This window comes from Elephas maximus, chromosome 13, assembly GCF_024166365.1.
Source record: "Elephas maximus indicus isolate mEleMax1 chromosome 13, mEleMax1 primary haplotype, whole genome shotgun sequence".
NCBI classification, from domain to species: domain Eukaryota; kingdom Metazoa; phylum Chordata; class Mammalia; order Proboscidea; family Elephantidae; genus Elephas; species Elephas maximus.
Window position 1 is genome coordinate 66,692,211 of NC_064831.1, and position 24,020 is coordinate 66,716,230.

At 38.4% G+C, this 24,020-nt stretch overlaps 1 protein-coding gene across 11 annotated transcripts in view; it reads left to right on the forward strand.

Moving 5' to 3' along the window:
• SCAPER (S-phase cyclin A associated protein in the ER) overlaps positions 1 to 24,020 on the forward strand; it is a 495,697-nt gene that overhangs the window by 36,896 nt on the left and 434,781 nt on the right. For 10 of the 11 annotated variants that reach the window (XM_049852841.1, XM_049852843.1, XM_049852837.1 and 7 more), the window contains one exon: positions 12,646 to 12,716. The exons of the other annotated variant lie outside the window; for it this stretch is intronic. In XM_049852841.1, the coding sequence (XP_049708798.1) occupies positions 12,646 to 12,716 (71 nt within the window). The remainder of the gene's footprint in view (positions 1 to 12,645; positions 12,717 to 24,020) is intronic. 11 annotated transcript variants of the gene reach the window in all.

Here is a 24,020-nt window from a genome sequence, read left to right on the forward strand (position 1 = left end):
CCTGGGATCTAGAAGATTGGAGGGATAAAGGAAACAGGAGATTGGAGTATGCCAAAAGAGACCTATCTTTGAAATTTTCCAAGGGCTTGTAGAGTATTCCTCACAGGGGGTTGTTTGATGTTTTTTCATGATTAGATTCAGGTATGCATTTTTAGCACAGATTCTATAGAAGTGATATATTCTTTCCATTGTACCATAGGAAGCATATGACCTCAGTTTATCTTGTTAGTGATGTCAATTTTAATCATTTGGTTAAGGTGTCTGCCTAGTTTCTCTACTGTGAAGTAAAATTTTTTTTCCTTTATAATGAATGAGTAATTTGTGGGAAGATAGTTTGAGACTATGTAAATATCCTTTTTCTCTGATCCACCCATGACTTTTAGCTACCATTGATAATTCTTGGCTGAGTAAATTATGACTCTCATGGTTGTTGAATGGCGATTTGCTAACTCCATCTATTCTTCTACATTTATTAGTTGACATTCTAATGTAAGGAAGAGCTTTCGCTTCTCTGTGTATTTATGTATGTAAGTATTTATTTAAATTTGTATGGACTCATGGCTTATTTAATGAGTTATAATCCAGTACTGTATTACGATGCTCAAATTGTTCCAGAGTTTTCTAGTGGGAACCCCTTCAAACTGGCTCCTTTTTCCTTTTTTCATGTCATCGTTCTTTGGAGACATCCTTATACAACAGAATACTCAAGCTCTACAAGAATTCCCTTTATTTTTTTATTTTTATTGTCCTTTAAGTGAAGGTTTACAAATCAAGTCGGACTCTCATACAAAAACTTACAAACACCTTGCTATATGCTCCTAATTGCTCTCCCCCTAATGAAACAGCACACTCCTTCCCTCCACTCTATTCGTGTCCATTTGGCCAGCTTCTGACCCCCTCTACCCTCTCATCTTCTCTTTAGACAGGAGATGCCAACATAGTCTCATGTGTCTGCTTGATCCAAGAAGCTCGTTCTTCACCAGTATCATTTTCTATCCCATAGTCCAGTCCAATCCCTGTCTGAAGAGTTGGCTTTGGGAATGGTTCCTGTCTTGGGCTAACAGAAGGTCTGGGGACCATGACCTCCAGGGTTGTTCTAGTCTCAGTCAGACCATTAAGTCTGGTCTTTTTATGAGAATTTGGGGTCTGCATCCCATTGCTGTCCTGCTCCCTGAGGGGTTCTCTGTTGTGTTCCTGTCAGAGCAGTCTTCAGTTCTAGCCAGGTACCATCTAGTTCTTCTGGTCTCAGGCTAATGTAGCCTCTGGTTTATGTGCCCCTTTCTGTCTCTTGGGCTCATAATTACGTTGTGTCTTTGATGTTCTTCATTCTCCTTAGCTCCAGGTGGGTTGAGACCAATTGATGCATCTTTTATTTATTTATTTATTTATGTATTTTACAACCATAAAACTGCAGTAGCAAATAATGTTGACATTTATTATTAGCACAAAATGAAATAGTAATAAGCTCCTTATGATCCCATCTGCGTTTCTGAATTCCTCAAAGTTCTTGGCATAATGATGGTACCCTTTTTCTTTTCCAGTACTGTTATGATTTTACTTTTTAAAAAATAAATTGTGTGTTTGCGAGTGTGTATTTTCTTCCCCCATCTCAGTGGCCTTCAGGTGAAGGCAATGTGTGCTAAGCCAGCCGTCAGAAAATTAGGATAAAACATGCGTAGAACACCAGAATCATTTCAGCTTCACACTAAACATAGTTCAGTCTCCTTTTGGTTTTGAAGGCACGTTCGAATTTTTTAGGGTCTTTTTTTTTTTTTATAAAGTACATTGTCGTTCGGTGCTATCTAGTTGGTTCCAACTCATAGTGACGCTGCGTACAACAGAACGAAACACTGCCTGGTCCTGCGCCATGCTCACAGTCATTGGTATGCTTGAGCCCATTGTTGCAGCCACTGTGTCAGTCCATCTATTTGAGGGTCTTCCTCTTTTTTGCTTACACTGTAACTTTACCAAGCATGGTATCCTTTTCTAGGGACTGATCCTTCCTGATAATATGTTCAAGGTATGTGAGACATAGCCTCACCATTCTTGTTTCTAAGGAGCAGTCTGGTTGTACCTCTTCCAAGACAGATTTGTTTGTTCTTTTGGCAGTCCATGGTATATTCAATATTCTTCACCAATACCACAATAAAGTACATTAGGATCACTATAATGAATCTCAGTCCCTAGTGTAGTTTCCAAAACCAAAACCAAACCCAGTGCCGTTGAGTTGATTCCGACTCATAGCAACCCTATAGGACAGAGTAGAACTGCCCCATAGAGTTTCCAGGGAGCGCCTGGTGGATTCTAACCGCCGACCCTTTGTTTAGCAGCCATAGCACTTAACCACTACGCCACCAGGGTTTCCTAGTGTAGTTTACTACAGGAATAATTCTTGTAACTTAAGTTTATTAGATGTTTGCGTTCTAGAAAAGTGGGATGCTACAGTATGCTTTATATAAAAACCCTGAATAAATCTGTTCCTAAATTTTTATTTTATTTTATTGTGTTTTAGGTGAAAGTTTACAGTGCAAATCAGTTTCTCATTCAAAAATTTATACACAAATTTTTTTTGTGACATTGGTTGCGTTTTCTGCAGTGTGTCAGCACTCTCCCCCTTTCCCTTTCCACCTTGGGTTCTCTGTGTCCATTTGTCCAGTTTTCTTGTTCCTTCCTGCCTTCTTGTCCCTGCTTCTGGACAGGTGTTGCCCATTTGGTTTCATATACTTGATTGAACTGCGAAGCAAATTCCTCATGTGTGTTATTGTTTGTTTTATAGGCCTGATTGATCTTTGGCTGAAAGGTGGACTTTGGATGTGGCTCTTATTTCTCTAGGATATCTTCCTAGTAGTGGGATTGCCAGATCATATGGTATCTCTATTTTTAGCATTTTAAGAAGGAGCCGTATTATTTTCCATAGTAGTTGTACTATTTTGCATTCCCACCAGCAGTGCATAAGAGTTGAGTCTCCCCACAACCTTTCCGACATTTGTTGTTTTCTGTATTTTTGAGTATTGCCAGTGATGTTGGAGTGAGATGGTATCTCATTATAGTTTAGATTTGCATTTCTGTAATGCATAATTATTGCAAACATTTCCTCATGTGTCTGTTAGCCGCCTGAATGTCTTCTTTGGTGAAGTGTCTGTTCATATCCTGTGCCCATTTTTTGGTTGTATTATTTGTCTTTTTGTGATTTAAGTATCAAAGTATTCTATAGATTTTAGAGATTAGATCCTTGTTGGTTATGTCATAGCCAAGAATTTTTTCCCAGTCTGTGGGCTCCCGTTTTGCTCTTTTGGTGAAGTCTTTTGATGAGCATTTAAGTGTTTAATTTTTAGGAGCTCCCAGTTATCTAGTTTATCTTCTGGTGTTTGTGTATTGTTAGTTATGGTTTTATATTCTCTTTGTGCCATCTATTAGGGCCCCTAATATCGTCCCTATTTTTTTTTCCATAATCTTTATTGTTTTAGGTTTTATATTTAGGTTTTTGATCCATTTTGAGTTAGTTTTTGTGTGTGGTTTGAGATATGGGTCCTTCTTCATTTTTTACAGATGGGCGTCCAGTTTTGCCAGCACCATTTGTTAAAAGGACTGTCTTTTCCCCATTTAATGGACTTTGGTCCTTTGTCAAAGATAGCTGACCATAGGTGGATGGATTTACATCTCAGGTCTTGATTCTGTTCTGTTGATCTGTATAATAGGTTCTTAGATAGGTGGTGTGAGGCCTCCTACTTTGTCCTTTATCTTTAGTAATGCTTTGCTTATCTGAGGCCTCTTTCCTTTCCATTTAAGGTTGGAAATTAGTTTTTCCATCTGGTTAAGGAATGCTGTTGGTATTTGCATTGGGATTGCATTATATCTGTAGATTACTTTGGATGGAATCGGTATATTCGCAATTTTGAATCTTCTTATCCATGTGCATGGTATGGTTTTCCATTGATGTGGGTCTCTTTAGGTCTTTCTTTCTCTCTTTTTTATTGTGCTTTAGGTGAAGGTTTACAGAACAAATTAGTTTCTCATTAGACATTAATACGCATACTGTTTTGTGACATTGGTTGCCACCCCCGTGATGTATCAACACCCTCCCCTTCTTGACCTTGGGCTCCACATTTCCATTTGGCCCGCTTTCCTGTCCCTTCCTGCCTTCTTGTCCTTGCCCCTGGGCTGGTGTGCCCATTTAATCTTGTATACATGGTTGAACTATGTATGTTATTATTTGTTTTATGCTTCTGTCTAATCTTTGTCTGAAGGGTAAACCTCAGGAGTGACTTTAGTACTGAGTTAAAAGGGTGCCCAGAGGCCATACTCTCGGGGTTTCTCCAGTCTCTTTCAGACCTGTAAGTCTGATCTCTTTTTGTGAGTTTGCATTTTGTTCTACATTTTTCTCCAGCTCTGTCCGGGACCCTCTTGTGATCCCTGTCAGAGCGGTCAGTGATGGTAGCTGGGCACCATCTAGTTATGCTAGACTCAGTCTGGTGGAGGCTATGGTAGTTGTGGTCTGTTAGTCCTTTGGGCTAATCTTTCCCTTGTGTCTTTGGTTTTTTTCATTCTCCCTTGCTTCAGGCAGGGTGGGACCAGTAGATGTATCTTAGATGGCTGCTCACAAGCTTTTAAGACCTCGGATGGTACTCACCAAAGTGGAATGTAGAACATTTTTGTTATAAACTATATTACGCTAGTTGAGGTAGATGTTCCCTGATACCATGGTCTTCCACCTAGTAACTTGATCCCTGTGGGAGTTTGGATGGTCTAGGAAGCTTCTGTGACTTGGCCTTGCTCAAGTTTTGCTGGCTTCCCCAGTATTATGTACTGTCTTACCTTTCACCAAAGTTACCACTTATCTGTTGTCTAGTTAGTATTGTTGCCTGTCAGCCTCTCCACTGCCTCACATACTCCATTGCTGTCTAGTCAATTCTGACCCTTTGTGACCCTATAGGACAGTGTAGAACTTCCCCACAGGGCTTCCAGTGAACGGCTGGTGAAGTCAAACTGCCAACCTTTTGGTTAGCAGCTGTGTATCACTTAACCCCTGTGCCACCAGGATTAGACTGTTTTCTTTTCTGTGTTGAAACCTTTCCATGAGTTTTTATACTAGTGGTCTTATACCATATTTGTCCTTTTGTGATTGACTTATTTCACTCAGCATAATGCTTTCCATATTCATCCATGTTGTGAGATGTTTTGCAGAGTTATCATTGTTCTTTATTGTTGGGTAGTATTCCATTATGTTTATGTACCGTAGTTTATTTATTCATCTGTTGATAGCCACCTAGGTTGTTTCCATCTTTTTACTATTGTGAATAATGCTGCAGTGAACATGGGTGTGCATCTGTCTGTTCATGTGTCGGCTCTTATTTCTGTAGGACATATTCCTTGGAGTGGAATAGCTGGATTGTATGGTATTTCTGTTTCTAGTTTTTTAAGGAAGCGCCATATTGTTTTCCAAAATTGTACCATTTTGCATTCCTACCAGCAGGGCATAAAAGTTCCAATCTCCCTGCAACCTCCCCAACATTTGTTATTTTCTGTTTTTTTGATTCATGCCAGTAATGTCAGGTGAGATGATATCACATTGTAGTTTTGATTTGCACTTCTCTAATGGCTCGTGGGAAACCCTGGTGTCATAGTGGTTAAGTACTGTGGCTGCTAACCAAGAGGTCAGCAGTTCGAATCCTCCAGGCGCTCCTTGGAAACTCTATGGGGCAGTTCTACTCTGTCCTATAGGGTTGCTATGAGTCAGAATCGACTCGATGGCAGTGGGTTTGGTTTTCGGAATGGCTAGTGATTGCGAGCATTCACGTATATGTCTGGTCGCCTCATGAATGTCTTCTTTGGTGAAGTGTTTGTTCATATCCTTTACCCATTTTTTATTTGAATTATTTGTTTGTTGTAGAAATATTGGATTTTTCTATATATTTTAGAGATTAGACCTTTGTGGGATATGCCATAGCCAAAAAATTTTTCCAGTCTGTAGGTTCTCTTTTTACTCGTTTGATGAAGTCTTTTGATGAGCACAAGTGTTTAATTTTTAGAAGATCTAGCTTATCTTCTGGTGTTTGTGTATTGTTAGTTATGGGTTGTATCCTATTTATGTTGGTTGCTCTGAGTTGGAGTTGACTCGATAGCAATGAGTTGGTATAGGTATTAGGACCTCTAACACTGACCTTATTTTTTCTTCCATAATCTTTGTAGTCTTTGATTTTATGTTTAGGTCTTTGATCCATTTTGAATTAGTTTCTGTGTATGATGTGAAGTATGGGTTCTGTTGCATTTTTTGACAGATGGGCATCCAGTTTTGCTACCACCATTTTTTAAAAAGACCGTCTTTTTCTCAGACTTTGGGCCTTTGTCAAAGATCAGGTGACCATAGGTGGATGACTTTACTCTGGGTTCTCAGTTTTGTTCCATTGGTCAATGTATCTGGCATTGTACCAGTATCAGGCTGTTTTGACTACCATAGCTGTATAGTACGTTCTGTCAGGTAGTGTGAGGCCTCTTACTTCTTTGTCTTCAATAATGCTTTACTTATCTGGGGCCTCTTTCCTTCCATATGAAGTTAATTATTAGTTTTTCCATCTTGTTAAAGAATGCTGTTTGTATTTGGATCTGGATTGTATTGTATTTGTAAATTGCTTTGAGTAGAATTGAGATTTTCACAATATTGAGTCTACTTATCCATGAGCATGGTATGTTTTTCCATTTATGTAGATCTGTCTTGGTTTCTTGCGGTGGTGTTTTTTAATTTCTTTATATGTCTTTTACATCCCTGGTTAGATTTATTCCTAAGTATTTTATTTTTTTAGGGGCTATTGTAAATGGTATTGCTTTCCTGATTTCCTTTTCATAGTTCTCGTTATTGATGTATAGGAATCCAACTGATTTTTGTGTATTTCTCTTGTATCCTGCTATTCTTCTGAATCTTTCTATTCTAGTAGTTTTCTTGTAGAGTATTTTGTGTTCTCTACATATAGTATCATAGCATCTGTGGATAGGGATAGTTTTACTTCTTCTTTACCAATTTAGAAGCCCTTTGTTTCTTTTTCTTGCCTTATTACTCTAGCTAGGACTTCCAGCACAATGTTAAATAGGTGATAAAGAGCATCCTTGTCTTGTTCCTGTTTTCAGGCGGAGTGTTTTTAGCCTCTCTCCATTGAGAATGATGTTGGCTGTTGGTTTTGTATAAACCCAGGTTTTGTATAGATGCCCTTTATTATGTTGAGGAATTTTCCTTCTATTCCTATTTTATTGAGAGTTTTTATCAGGAATGGGTGTTGGATTTTATCAAATGTATTTTCTGTGTCATTCAAGGTGATCATGTGATTCTTTTGTTTTATTTATGTTGGTTGACTTTATAATGTTGAACCATCCTTATATACCTGATATGAATCCCACTTGGTCCTGATGTATTATTAACATGATGCTGAATTCTTTTGGGTAGAATTCTATTGAAAATTTTTGTATCAATATTCAGGAGAGATATACATGTGTTATTTTCTTTTTTCATGGTGTCTTTGCCTGGCTTTGGTATCAGGGTTATACTGGCTTGATAGAATGAATTCTGGATTATTCCTTTTCTGTGTTCTGAAATAGTTCGAGTAGTACTGATGTGAGCTCTTCTCTGAATGTATGGTAGAATTCTCCGGGGAAGCTGTCTAGGCCAGGGATTTTTTTTCCTTGGGACTTTATTTTTTAGAACAGTTTGAGATTTACTGAAAAATTGAGAAGGTAGTACAGAGTTCCCGTATACTTGACACCCAGTTTCTCTTATTAATATTATCCTACATTATTATGATAAATTTGTCACAATTAATGAATCAGAATTATTATTAACAAAAGTCCATAGCCATTCTAACAGGCATAGTGGTATTGCATTGTTGTTTTAATTTACATTTCTGCTGCTAATCTAAAGGTCAGTGTTTCAAACCCACCAGCAGCTCTGTGGGAGAAGAGACCTGACAGTCTGCTCCTATAAGGATTGCAGGCTAGGAAACTCTATTAGGCAGTTCTGCCTTGTCCTATAGAGTCGCTATGAGTCAGAATGTACTTGATGGCACACGACAACAACAAATGACAAGTACTGTTGAGCATCTTTTCATAGGTGTATTTACCATCTGTATTTCTTCTTCAGTGAGATGTCTTCAGATCTTTTGCTCATATTTTAATTGGATTGTTTGGTTTTGTATAGTTGAGTTTGAAGAGTTTTTGTATATTTTGGACTCAAGTCCTTTATCAGAGATGTGTTTTGCAAACACTTTCTCCTAATCTGTGACTTATCTTTTCATTCTCTTAACAGTGTCTTTTGCAGAGCAGAAGTTTTTAATTTTAATGAAGTCAGACTTATTACTTTCTTTCATGGATCATGCTTTTGACATTGTATCTGAAAACTGAAGGTCATTAGATTTTCTCCTAGAAGGTTTATAGTATTGTGCTTTATATTTAGGTCTGTGATCCATTTTGAGTTAATTTTTGTGAAAGATGTAAGGTCTGTGTTGAGATTCATTTTTTTTTTTTTGGCCTATGGACATTCAATTGTTCCAGCATTATTTTTTGAAAACACTAAATATCCTTTCTCCATTGAATTACCTTTGCTTCTTTGTCACAGCACTACATCTATCTGGGTCTGTTTCTGGCCCTCTCTTCTAAAAACTTTGAGAACCTTGGGTAAAATCTATTATTTTCAATCTAAGCCTTCGATATTACAGTCTTAAAAATAGGGTTTGTGTTGTTCAGGGACCAGATTTGTCTGTTAAAACTGTTCACAAATGTCTTTCACTTGTATCTCTCACTCAATCAAGTGCTTAAAACTTAGTGCCTTGTTTGTATGTTTTATCTATTTGGAAAAAAAAATCTTAATACCTTCTTTGATGCAGTTTTAGAGACCCTTGTGGAAAGAGATACTGGCATGTATTTATTCTGGAGATAGTAATAAATAGCAACTTAAAATTGTGGTACGTTAGAGCTAGAAGAGTCTTTAGAGTCATTCATTTCGTTTTGCAGATTGGGACATTGAGGACAAAGTGGGTTAAGAGGTTGACCCAGAATCACATTTCAGAAAGAAATCAACTCTTTGACAATAGATTATTAAGGATCCTTGAGAAGTAGAGAAGGGAATTGCAGAAAGGTACCAGGAGACCACTGAACAGATGAAAGCCATGCTCTTGTGATTCCAGATTGTAAACCCTGTATCAACAAAGGGTTTCCAGTATTTTTTGTCTTTGGGGCCCTTTTTCATTAGATATTCTTGTTGAACACTTAGAAATAGTTTCTATTTCTGTCTCCCCTCCCCCCCAGCTTAGTACTTGCAAAAGATTGGTTTTCTTACAATGTAAATAGTTTAAAAACTCACGTGGTATTCTGATACCTCCTTTACTCCCCCTACTCAATGATCTGATCTTCTAGGTCTAGTTTATATGCCCTCATTGCATCAAGTAATTGTGAGGTCATTAAGTCACATTTTGAGAATTCTAGAAGGACTGTGCCAGGAGTCTTACTTTTTGCATCTTTTGAAATTTACATTTTAATGGGCTTTGCTGCTGTAGTGTGTTCCTACTTCTCCAGAATTAATGAGGAAGTGTCTGTACTGTAATTTCTACATACAAAACGTATGGTGAAGTCCTACCCACTGTACTTGTGAATGTGACTCTGTTTGGAAATAGGGGGTTTATTTTGTTATGTTAATGAGGATTGACTGGAACAGAGTGGGTCCTAAACCTAACCCCTTCTTATGGTGTCTTATAAAAAGACCAGAATAGACACGAGAAACACACCGGGGGACAACAGACACCGTATGAAGATCCCTCTACAAGCCGAGAAATGCCGAAGACATCTGGGGCTATTGAAACTAGCCTCCAAAACTGTGGGACAATACATTTTTGTCCTTCAAAGCCACCCACTTGTGGCATTTGTGTTATGGCAGCCCTAGGTATATGTGGGTAACTTATTTTCCATGGAAAATCCTGAAACTCAGAGGTAAATATATTCTATGTGCTGTAGAAAAGGTTAGGCCCGATTTAACTCCTTTGATAACCAGTGTTATCATCATCCACGCAACTTTATGCACTGGATTTTATGGGAATCATTTTTAGTGATTAAATAATTAAAAAAAATACTTGTTTTTGCCTATGTATGTCTGCAGGCTTTGGGGACCAATTTGAAAGCACAAGCTTGTATCTCTGTATGTAGTACAAAATTTAGTTTGTCCATTCATTTTCACCAGATAAACACTTATTAGTAGGCACTGTGCTTAGGCAGTATGTGGAAAACAGATACTTGACCGAGCTTCTATCCTCTAGGAGGTTTATAATCTAGTTTATGGGATAAGCCACACACACACACTCACACTCTTGATCCTCCTTCTCCGCTCTTCCATCCTCACACCACCAACACACACGCATACAGAGTAAAATCTCAGTAGAAATCAGTGACAGCTTTTGGCCCAAGTGCTTAGGTTGGATTGTAAGGCATAGTTGGGCTTACAGTTCTCGGCGATGATTCATTTGAGGGTTTCTGAATATCGCAGAACGTATTTTCCTTTCATTGGGCTGTGACATTGAAAGAAATACCTCTCTTTGAGCTTAAACAAATGCCAAACCAGAATTTCTTTCAGGATGGTGATAATTGGGAAAATAACTCTCCACCTCGGACATGTGTTGGGCTTGGAGGAGGGCTTTGCTGGAGTGGACCAGAACTGCCTGCCAACTGAGGGGAGGGTCCTTGGGGAGCTGGGAGAAGCAAGGGGGTGTTTCTTGTGTGAGCCGACACTGGTAGGAGGAGAGGCATAAGGGAGTGACGTGGAAACCTGTCTCTAGCTTTTTAATCATTTCCGAGTTATGCTGAAATGGAGCCCCTGGGTGGGGCAAACAGTTAAACCCTCAACTGCTAACTGGAAGGTTGGTGGTTCGAAGCCACCCAGAGTTCCGTGTGGGTGTGGTGTGTGTACGTGGGTGCGGTGCATTTGCATGTGGTGCCTGTGCGAGTGTGTGTGTGTTACCGGGCATGTCTGTGTGTTTGATACTCTGTGTGTGTGTGTGCCCATGGGCCTGGCTACACCCCAGACTGTGGGGTGCTGCAGAGTCTGCTGGGGGTGGCTGCCTGTGCTCATCCGTCCACCTTGTTCTAGGCCAGCGAGTGCCCCTGCCTGGCCCCTTCTCAGTATCTCCCCTGCAGCCTTGTCTGGTTGCTGGGCTGCCCTCTCGGGGACCTCACGCTCCAGGGCTGTCCTTGGGCCCCGGCACTGGCCTCCTGGAGCACGCACCCTCAGGGCCCTGACCTTGTCTCAGGGCAGCCCCACTCCCGGTGCTTCTTGAGGGATGGAGGCTAAGGGGAGTCCGGGAGGGTAGTGGCAGTGGCAGCTCTGCAGAGGCACCTGATCCAGAAGGAAGGGACCTGGGTGAGATGGCTGCCAGGCTTAGCGCCATCCACGTCACCTCATTTCACAGTGGCAGCCTCCTGAGTGGCCCCGTAAACAAGCTGCGGGGGGGGGGGGGTGGGGGGGAGTGCCGTGCACATCCCCAGTGCTGTGCTGGTTCTCAGGCCCAGGGAGGCGTCCCTGACACTTGGACCCTCTGCATCTGCCTCTCCGAAGACCCTGGCCTCCATGATGCAGACCCAACAGCGGGGACAGTGGACAGGTTTATAGGTGTCCACTGGTCGGTCACCCAGGGTTGCCCACCTGCTCGGAATTACAAGTTTATTTTTCTGATTAAAGGAAATCAAGAGTGCCGTGCTGTTATTTAAAAAAAAAAAAGTTAAGAGAAAAATACATGTGGATAAAAAACAACTTGGCTCATAAAATGATTCATTCAGCATAATATCTATTGAGTACTTCTGCATGCCAGGCACTATTGGGATAGTCAATGATCAAAAAGGACAAGAATCCCTGCCCTCGTGGAGTGTATATTCTAGTGGTCAACACTCTGTGCTATATGTTGTTTTGTGCCATCTACTGCATTCCAACTCACAGTAACCATGTAGGGCAGGGTAGAACTGCCCCATTGGGTTTCCTAGGCTGTAATTTTTAATGTGAGCAGATTGCCGGGTCTTTTCTCCTGTGGAGCGGTTGATGGGCTCAAACCACGGATGCTTTGGTTAGCAGCTGAGCATTTAACCATTGTGCAACCAGGGCTCCTTAATTACAGGCTTAAGATTTCAACACATATTTTGGGGGGACAAAATTGAATCTGTACTATACATTGTGAATTTTATTCCTGTTCTGAACTGCTCCCAAGAATAGAATGATTACAAAACAACTTAAGAAAGATGTATCTGTTAATTGCAAAAATACAAAGAGTTGAAAACCTCCCTTTTCAAAATGAAGCTATATATTTCATAAATCAGATAATTAAAACAAAATATTTGGGTTTTATATGGCAAAAATGTATTCTTAATTATTTTGCTGAAATAAAATTTGAATTCAAAGAAATATTTTCCAGACTTGCATATATGTTGAGAATTTCAGCAACTTGACTATTTTTAAATTGCCAGAGCACCTGACATTTTTAAGAAGCTGATTTCGTCTTGTTTTGAGGAAGCCATTCAAGAAAAGCAGTGTCTGGGACTTTGGAAATTTGTTTTTTACTACCCATGGTTCAATTTTATTTTATTTGTTGATCCGTCTCTATTTATTTACTTTTTATTTTTGCCTTGAAGGAAAGCCTAAGTGTCAAACTGGTGGGAAATCGAAGAGAACAATTCAAGGCACTCATAAAACTGCTAAACAGGTATAGCATATATAATTTTTCACTTACTAACTTTTAATTTTACTTCCTGAATATATTATGTTATAACATCTAATTCTTTTATGGTTTGAGTATTGTATATTTTCATGTAAAAATTTAATGTAATATTTTGTACTTAACACATGTGGACCTAGTACTTACTATGTGCCTAGTTTGTACTACATGTTTTACAACTGTTAATTCGTTTGGTTTTAATAACAACTCTTTGATGTAGGCATTATTATCCTCATTTACAGATGAGGAAACTGAGGCAGAGAAAGGTTACTGGACTTGGTAGTAAGTGACACAGCCAGGGTTTGAACCCAGGTTGTCAGTTTCTGCTCTTAACCCTTCTGCCACACATTCCACATTTGTGAATTATTTCATGATTTTCTTTTTTGGTAGAACGATGCCTTTAGGTTGTAGGACAGTAAAGCTGTATGGGCTCTTAACATTTTCCAAATTGCTCTACTAAAATTTTAGAGAAAACAAACTTACATTATTTTTAAAAAAGTTTTTTTTTTTTAGTTAATTATAGTTAGCGTCTTAATCCATAGTTATTTTCTGTGAACTTTTCACGTAGTTTTAGTTTGCTGCCATTGTGTACTAGTATGTATTGTTGTTGTGGTATGCCATGGAGTTGATTCTGACACGTAATGATCTTATAGGACAGAGTAGAACTGTCCCATAGGGTTTCCAAGGCTGTAAGCTTTGCAGAAGCAGACTGCCACATCTTTCTTCCACTGAGCGGCTGGTGGATTTGAACTGCTGACCTTTGGGTTGGCAGCAGAGCTCTTAACTACAGCGCCACCAGGGCTCCTTTAGCATGTATTATGTATACCAAAAATTTCATATAAGGAAAGCAAAGACTTTAGTCAAGATATGGGTGTGAGTGAGTTCACAAAGAAGCTCCTTTCCCCATACACAGGAGCATCGGGGATAAAATGTTTTTTTTAAAAAATAAAAAAAGACAATGTTTTAAAAAATAGAGTAAACACCCCCTGGGTCAGATATAAAACAGAAACATACAGTGACAGGTAAATGGTGCTTGGGATCCCAAACTTAGCGGACAGAAGCATCACAGAAGATCAGTTGCTGTGGGATAAAAGAGGCTGAAATGCCCTTTTTGTGGTGGGGAAGCAGATCCAGGCTCATGGTGTGAAACTGGAGAATTATACAGGGCTCTGCACCAGGAGACAGAAAAAGCTACATTCTGCCTGGGATTATGGTCTGGGATATCCGATGCCTGAAGAGAGAGAAGGGAATGGAGACAGCCACTGAAGAATGGCCTTCTAGTTTGGGACTGAATCTGCCATACTCTTGAAGGGTGAGAATTATAAGGTCCCAATAAAAGACCTTGAAAAGTGGCACCATGGTAGGCCAGATGGTGGTAACCATAAAACTAGTAAATAATGAGGTTTGAACTTAGGGTGAGAACAGGAAAAAACGAAAATACAAGAAACTTGAACTCAAAATAATCTTGCAAAGTAAAATAACAAAGCACATGGGAAAAATAATGTCATAAAATATTGAAAACATATTCTGCAAATGAAAGAATTTACTCCTTAGGTAATGAAAAAAAAAGTAACATTTTTCTAAAGAGAACTGTCAAATAAATGAGTTTAAATTTCTCAAAGGAAAGAATAACAACTTTAAAACAAAACGATTACAAAAAATAGGTATTAATTTTGAACATTTATAGATAAAAGTGAATCAGTTAGAAACCTTAGAAATTAGAATGTTGCCAGTGAATTTTTAAAAACCTTCAATTATTGGAACAAAGAAATTAGAGGAAGAATTTGTGAATTGGAAGACACTATTGAGAAGGATTTAGAACATATCTCAGAAAACTTAAGAGATGGAAAATACTACAGAATTTAAGATTTAGAAATTCTAATATATGTTTTGTTAGACTTCTGAAAGTAAAGAATAAATGGTGGGCATGCAATATGTAAAGAAATAACACTGAAAATTTTCCTTACTTTCTGTGTTCTCAAGAGCTCAGAAGCTGAGTTTAAAAACTGAGCAGGATGAATAAAAATGGGTCCATTCTTAGATTCATTCTAGGGAATCTGCAGACCATCAGGGTTAAGAAAAAAATCTTTAAAATGTTATTGTTTTCCATCAAGTTGATTCTGACTCATAGTGACCAATATGGCAGAGTAGAATTGCCCCATAGGCTTTTCTTGGCTATGATCTTTACAGGAGCAGATTGCCAGATCTTTTCTTAAACGGAATGGCTGGTAGGTTCGAAGTGAGGAACTTTGGTTAGCAGCTGAGTGCTTAACCTTTTGTGCTACCAGGACTCCTTTCTTTAAAACTATCAGGGAGTTAACAAAGCCACAGAAGAGTGACACATAAATAGCAAACTTGTTATCCACAAAAGAACAATGGAGCAATATCTTTGAGTTATGAGGCAAAATAACTTTTAACCCAGAATTCTGTGCCCAGCCAAATGATCATTTAAGTGCAAGAGAAAATGAAGCCATTTTTAGATATACAAAGACTAAGTGATTTTTACCTGCAGATTCTTAATGAAAGTACTATTAAAGATGTTCTTCAGCAAGAAGAAAAGGAAACCTGGAGGGAAAGAGTTTGATTGAAAAAGATACCTGTAAAATATGTTAGTAAATCTCATTAATTATTAATAACCCATTGCCATTGAGTCCATTTGGATGCATAATGACCCTATAGGACAGAGTTGAACTGCTTGACAGGGTTTCCAAGGAACCACTGGTGGGCTCGAGCTGCTGACCTTTTGATTAGCAGCCAGAGCTCTTAACTCCACTATGCCACCAAGGCTCCAATTATTAGTAGTTTCTTTCTTTTTTTTTTTTTTTAAAACAACTAAATTTATTGTGGTTTTTAGAAAGGTGGGACTACAATTTTAGTTGGTATTAACATGGAAGATGTAGGGAGATTGGAAGGGAGTTAGAGTGATAAAATCCTTGTCTGACTTGGGAAGAAGTCTTTGCTTGGAAAACATGAATGGTGTGTGTGTGTGTGTGGTAAAAATTTAAGACTAGCCACTAAAAAAATAAAAATACCATTCCTGTAAAAAATTGGATTGGCAAAAGTTGTGTGATAGACATATTTACAACAATGACTTAAAAAAAAAAAAAAGCAGCTGCAGAAGTTGCTTATGTATAACCAAATACATGGTTCCTTGGTTTGGAGGATTAGGGTCATGGTTTCAGGTAAGTGGCCTAATAATGTGTTTAGTGCTTCTGTTTTATCTCCTAGTTCGTTGCGTAATTCCTGGGGTCTTAAAAGCTTGCAAGCAGACGTCCAGGGCACAGTTCGCCTGGAGCAACAGAAAAAGGAGAGTCTGGAATAGGAGGAAGGAATGGAATGTGTGGCTAATGATTTCCAAGAACAACGGCCTCCTGTGCCATGAGACCGGAAGAACTGGATGGTGCCCTCCTACCATTACTGAACAGTTTGATCAAAGATTCTGTAGAAGAATCCTGATCAAAAGGGGGCAAATACAGACCAGAATTTTAAATTCTTCTAGACTCCAGACTTCCTGGAGCCATGGAGGCTGGACAAACCCCTAAAACTACTGCCCTGAGATAATCTTTAAACCTTAAATCAAAAATATCCCCTGACGTCTTCTTAAAACCAAACTATAGTTTAGCTTAGCTAATAAAAAATGTCTGCAATGAACATTGTGCCCTTTTAAGAACTATCCGTATGGGATCAAACTGACAACAGCAACTTGAAAGATTAGATGAAACCTTAGAGGGCAGTGAGTTTATGTTAATGGGGGAGAACAACTCAGAAAAGGAGTGTGAGAATGGTTGACAACTCCAAGAATGTAATCAGTGTCACTGAATTGTACATGTAGAAACTGTTGAATTAGTGTGTGTTTTGCTGTGTATATTTTCAACAACAACAGCAAAATCAAAAAAGGATAAAAATACTGCATAAGCAGAGGAAAAGAGAAAGTGAACAAGCAAAAGTTTTTCAGTTCAGCAAAAGGCAGGAGAAGGAAGAAAAATAGCCAAGAAAAATCATGGTAAGTCAAAAACACAAAGGAAGATGATAGATACAAGCATGGTAGGCCAGATGGTGGTAACCATAAAACTAGTAAATAATGAGGTTTGAACTTAGGGTGAGAACAGGAAAAAACGAAAATACAAGAAACTTGAACTCAAAATAATCTTGCAAAGTAAAATAACAAAGCACATGGGAAAAATAATATCATAAAATATTGACAACATATTCTGCAAATGAAAGAATTTACTCCTTAGATAATGAAAAAAAAAAAGTAACATTTTTCTAAAGAGAACTGTCAAATAAATGAGTTTAAATTTCTCAAAGGAAAGAATAACAACTTTAAAACAAAATGATTACAAAAAATAGGTATTAATTTTGAACATTTATAGATGTTCAAAAATATATGGAATTTATATTGTTACATATGGAATGTATCTAACTCCACATAAATGTAAATTATATATAATATTGTAGATGAAATATATCTAAATGGATTAAATTATTAAAAGGCAGATGATTGGATTGAAACTCTTACCTCCAAATCGAATGATATACTTGCTTACTAGAGACACACTTAAAATGAAACCTTAAGGAAAGGTTTACAACAAAGAAAAATCCAGGCAAATACTTGGTATTCTAGAAGTACTTCAAAGCTGGTATAGCAATTTTCATATTAAATCAGATGGAATTCAACCTGGAAAGTATTGGTAAGGATAAAGATGGAAATTACATGATGATAAAAAGAATAGTTTTCCAAGAAGTGTAACAGACTTAAATTTTTATATAACTAACAGCATAGGCTTGAAATTTTTAAAGCTGAAACTAACAGAATTACACAGGAAAAGTACATTTATAATCATTTTGGGAAATATTAATTATCTGTCACTCAGGAACTGAGATCAGCAGAAAAAAAATTAAGATCTAGTGGAATTAAGAATACAGTTACACTTGATCTAATATAAATGTATGTGTACATATCTGTGTGCGTGTTTGTATTTTTGTTCAATGACTGGCACTCAAGAAATATATTCTTTTCAAGGGTACACAGAACATGTGTAAAAGTAGGCCACAACTAGGTCGTAAAGGAAATTTCAGACAAATGATATTCTCTGAGTGTAATAGTGTAGTAACAATTAAACTAGAAATAACATATAGAAGTGTTCCACGTATTACAAAAATTAAAGACCAAATGTGAAAGCCAAATGTGAAACCCTATGGGGCAGTTCTGCTCTGTTCTCTAGGGTCATTATGAGTCAGAATCAACTCCATGCCAGTGGGTTTGGTTTTTGATTCCACAGACAAGACAAAAAGCACAACTCAGAAAAGAAAATATGAATAAAAGTGGTACTATATCAAAATTGAATTTATACACTAAAATCCCAGCACCTGCAAAGTTAAAGACAAGACGGACTGGGAGAAGACACTATGTATATTGTATCAAGAATTTATAATGAACTAATATTAATGAGAAAAAGACTGCAATGTCACCTTATTCACAAGTTCTTAGTGAAGGACCGTTTGGAGTGGAGCACAGACCAGACACTTTGAAGGACATGATCAACAGGTGTTTATACTTCAGAGTCAACAGGACAGGGCTGAGTAGGTTCCCCGAAGTTAGGCTCCCATCCACAGGATGATGGTAGATCACATCCAAGCATGCCACAGTTCATGTCTTGGGAGGAGAATGTCTAAATTTCCCCCCCTCCCCAGGATTAAATGCTAATTGGACAGCCATATCTTTCTTCCAAATAGCATGTACAGAGAGCAGGTAGGGGAAAGAATAATGAAAAGGGGCAATAAAAGGTAAAAAGGGAGTAGTGAAAGTGGAAGGCCCCCTGTAGGCAGTGGGCTGGCCTACAATTTACTGGCACCAGAGAACAGCCCTTCTCCCTTTACCCCACTAAGATAGAGTTTTGGGTTTCTCCAGAGGGCAGTCGTCTCCCCTTAAAGCATATACTTTATGTCCACTAGTAGCTATTATGTCCATTAGCGGCTAGGAAGATGAGGAGGGGGCAATTATACCACACTTGTGCATCCAGCAAAGACAAATAATTCGATTAAAAATGGGGGGCACCTGAATGACCTATAAACCTGTGGAAAGATACTCAGTTTCAGTAGTTACCAGGAAAACGTCTCTTGACTACTAGTGAAAACCTACTACGGTCATGTACCGCATAACATTTGTTCAGACACCATCTGACTGCATTGCATACATGCCTGTGGCCCCATAAGGTTGTAATAGAGTTTAGCAGTCTCCATTGGAGATGGAATGTAACGGATGTAACCAGACATAGTGGATGCAACAGCTTCCCGCACACAATATGTGTTATCTCATGTCTCTTCTATACAAAGTGATTGCACTGCCAGGCGTATGCATAATGGTACAGTACATATATAATCTGTAATGCATATGTCTTGATAGTGATAATAAACATCTACGTTACTGGCTTATGTATGTACTATATTATACTTTCTATCATTATTGTGAACTTTCCTTACGAATAAAAAGGTTTACCATATAACAGTTGTTGTTAGGTGCCGTCGAGTTGGTTCTGACTCAGAGCAACCCTGTGCACAACAGGACGAAACACTGCCTGTGTAACAGCGTATGTTTCCACTCATAGCAGCATTCAGTCTCTTGTATCACACATCTCTTTGAGTGTGTAGCATTATCTCTGTTTAATTTTATTTAAAAAATGTTACCGTGAAATGGATCTATATGGTCCCAAATGCAGCAAAACCAGTGCTAGTGATAGCAGAAGCAAGAGGCAAAGAAGTATCAATTTGGAAGTGAAACAAAAGGTTATTAAACAACATGAAGGTGGAAAACAACTGAAGGTGATTGCTCCTGATTTAGGGATGTTCACATAATGTCAAATCATATAATGTCCTATTTCACAGACCTTATCGTGGACATTAAGGGATACATCACTGTGCTTTGCCCTCTAGAATTAGGTCTGTCATCAGCAAAATCTCCTGTATCCTCACTCTTCTCTGGGCATTCCCTTTACCTTTTTGTTCACACTAAATCCCAACTCATCTCTGAGGACATTGCTTCTCCCATAGCCTTTTTAAGTAGTGGTGGCTTTTACTGCCACAACACTCCTACCTCTGGTCCTAGAGGTTGGTTTGGTTCCTTGCTTGTTCCTAACAGGCATTTCAGACATTTTTTCCTTCCTTCCTTCTCCTAAAACTCAGCGGATTTGATGCACTGGACACCTCTTCCTCTTCTTGCTGCGGGCACTTAATAGACTTTCAGAACACTTTCCCTCATCCCTTGAATATATTATTCCCAGGCTCATAGCACGCTCTTCAGCATGACTGCTGTCCTCTCACTTCTTTGAATTTCTCTCCAATGATATTGTCTTCTACTCATTCCTGTGGTAAGATCCTTACCTTGTCTTTACTAATAACTGCTCCCCCTCCATAATAAATCAGTGTCAGCAATTCCTCATCCACTGTCACCTCTTCTTTCCACTCTACTTTCTCTGATGTTCTGACTCCACAGATTTTTCAAACCCTACGGAATCTATAGCTTGTTGATCCTACTTCCTTCTCACTCTGCCTCACCCTGCTTTTGTGTCTGTACTTCCCTGGAAATCTACCTGAGATCCTGTGCCTTGTCTGTCGTGATCATCACTTCCATGCATACTCTCACCTTTCTTGCCTCCCTGCCTTTTGGTAGTGAATGCTTGACAGAGCTGTCCTGATTAAATCTGCCTTTCTCCCTGTTCTGCTTTGTACCGCATGCAGTTGAACATGGCTGGAGAAAAGTATTGATCATGTTGTCTAGACCTTTTTACATTCATGAGCACTAACCTTAGTTGGACAGTATTGTCCCAAAGTTCTGTATTTCCCTAGCCATTCACTCTCCCATTTTTCTAGAGTTATTTCACCTCTTACCTCTTTTCAAACTTTTAACACCAGCCCCTGGTAACCACTAATAAACTATTGTCTCTATGCATTTGCCTATTCTAGATATTTCAAATAAGCGGGGTCATATAATATCTGTTCTTTCCTGTCTGACTTCACTCAGCAGCTTTGCTGAATTCATTTCTTATCTCTAGTAGCTTTCTTGTGGATTCTTTGGGATTTTCTCTGTATAGGATCATGTCATCTGGAAATAGAGATATTTCTTTCTGATTTGGATGCCTCATTTCTTTTTCTTTCCTAATTGCCCTGGATAGAACTTTCAGCACAGTGTTGACTAGCAGTGGTGAAAGCAGGCAGCCTTGTCTTGTTCCATGATCTTATTAGGGAAAGCATTTCACCGTTGAGCATGATGTTTGCTGCGGGTTTTTCATAAATATCCTTTACCATGTTGAGAAATTTGTATTCTTGGTTTAGTGAGTATTTTTAATCATGAAAGGGGAGAGAAGATTTCTTAACCTGGGGATCAAGGTGTGGTTGGTGTACATCAAGAAATGGTATATTCAACTTTATACTGACATGCACTTTCATCAGATTCTCAGAGGAGTCAAGGTGCCTCTCTGAGAGGGATGAGTCAGAAATCTCGATCTCTTTTTCCTTCCCTCCTTCCCTTTCTTTCTCTCTTTCTTCCATTAGCTTTCTTAAAAGTCATTAATTAAAACAAGATCACCTTATAGAATTCAGTTGCATCTAACTTTCCCTGTAAGTTTAGATTGCTTTGTCTTCTATTGAGTGTCTTGGGAAACAGACATAATAAGTAGTAGCAGCTGGGTAGTTACATGATTTAGAATCCTGGCTTTGCCACTTACTTAGTATGAAACCTTGAACTCATCATTTTTTTTTTTTTAAACTTCAGTGTCTTCCTTTGTAAAAATGGAGATAATAATAGTACTTATGTAAAGTTGTTTCAAAGATTAAATGAAGTATGACTGTATGACAAGCACTTACTATAGTGCCTGGCTCACAGCAAGTATGCCATGAAAGCATAAGTACACTGTGAATGTTAGATGCTGCTGCTGCACTTATTATTGTTGCTACTTTTATTTTCTTCAGTAGTAACAGCCCTGTCTTGGTATAGTGCTGCTGTAAGAAATACCACAAGTGGATGGCTTTAACAAAGGGAAGTTTATTCTCTTACAGGCCAGTAGGCTAGAAGTCTGAATTCAGGGCTCCGGCTCCAGGGGAAGGCTTTCTCTGTCAGCTCTGGAGGAAGGTCCTTGTCATCACTCTTCCTGTGGTCTAGGAGCTTCTCTGCACAGGAACCTTGGGTCCAAAGGATGCACTCTGTTCCCAGTGCTGCTTTCTTGATGGTATGAGGCCCCCCTGTCTCTCTGCTCTCTTATATCTCAAATAGATTGGCTTAAGACAGTATCTAATCTTAGAGATCTCATCAGTATAACTGCTGCTAATCCATCTCATTATATCACAGTGATAGGATTTACAACACATAGGAGAGTCACATCAGATGAGAAAATGGTAGACAATCATACGATACTGGGAAATCATGACCTGGACAAGTTGACACATATTTTTGGAGGACACAGTTCCATCCATGACAATACCTGTTCTACACTTTGAAATTCTCTCCTGGGTTTAACATCCTCTACAATTTGATGTGCCTCTTTCACCTTTCTTCACAAATTTGATGGTTATTGCCATTAGTTTACTCACATTTTTTTCCTATGAGCATATTTCTTTTGTCTTTATCTTTCTCATGACAATAATACCTGACATTATTTGAGCATTTACTGTGTGCTAGATGCTGTACCAAATGCTTTATGAACATTGGGGGAGAAGTTGAAAGACAGGTTCCAGTCTTGTCACTCTTCAGCATTTTGATTTTGTCAAGAAATTCAACCTCTTAACTTCAGTTTTGTCATCTATAGAATAGGAATAATATTTGTCCTGTATTTACATATTTTCATGGAGATTAAATATTTTTCAAAAGCCCTTCTTAAAATATAAATAAGCATGCAAATATAAAATATTTTTTGTCAAACTTGCATAGCACAATGCTTTGCAGGTGGAATTACCCAGCTGTCACTTCTGTCTTTCTAGAATCTTGGGTAATAAAAGCCTGAGTTAGTGCAGAGACACAGCGAAACATCTTAACCCCAAAGCAGTATTGCTTATTCTGCATTATAGGAAATAATGGTAAAATATTTGAGCCATATAAACATTTCATGGATGCACAGGGAAAATACGTAAGTGGGTGAAGATGGGTGAAGATATTTTTGAGAATTCTGTGGTAAGATTAGAGTCTTTCTTGGATTCACAGGAAGTTACTAGTCCTCTGCTGGTTGATGTAGAAAAAACTTTGTGAAGGAGGTCTACTTTAGGACACTTCCAAAGTTAGTTTTAATTTTAGATGATGTATAGAAAGAGAAATGAGGTGGTAAAGCATCTGGTAAAGGGCTGCCAGCACAGGGTCTTGGCTGATGATATAATAGGAAGATGAAAGAATTGTAGATCTCTGGACTTTGACATTGGTCAAATCACTTAGCCTCAATTTTCAAATCTGTAAAGTGGAGCTAATATTCCTAGTTTACCAAGTGTGTGGAGGGGGTCAGGAGATTATGTGAAGTTGATTTATGATATGTGGTACTGTATACATTGGTAATTATTATTGTCATAGTTATCAGCACAGCAGTGGACAGAAGTAACCTTTGCTTCTGGGGCAGAAGATAGTTGAATGGAGTTTTGAGTTTGGTTTAGTCTAAGGTGGGGAATATTTTCCATAGTTATTAAATCATTTACTATTAGAGCTAGAAAGAACTTAAGGGCAACCGAGGTACAGATTTTGTGGGCTGTTGAAAATTATTTTAAATTTTATTGCTTGATTGTTGGTGAGGTGTTGGTCATTTCTACCTGGATTGAATTTGACTCTGGACTAGGGCTGTCAGATAAAATATTTGCTAATTTTTATCTTCTAAATCTAGCATCCTTAGTCTGGATGAGGGGCTGTAGAAATAGGATGAGTGGCTCCATCCCAACCTCTTAGTGGCGTTTCTGTGTGTGTGTGTGTGTGTATGTGAGAGAGAGAGTGAGAGTGAGAGGTTGTTTTATTTGCTCGTTTTTTGGTGATGATGGCTCTGCATAAACCAAAGATTGACTAGTTACAAAGATTTATGAAGTATGAGACTCAGTGTTATATTGAAAACCAAGGCCTAAAACAAAACGATGATGGTATTAGTCTCCATTTTAGATGTTCACCACTTTGAGGCTCTTCCATTAAAAAAAAAAAAAAAATCAACAAACAACAATGACAAAACTCCAGACAAACCTAGGATTGTTTGTTGCTCTAACTGTAGTAGTGGGTTAGTATTTTCACTGTTTTTTAATTTTTCCTTTCATTTTAAGATAAGCAGCTCCTTTGTG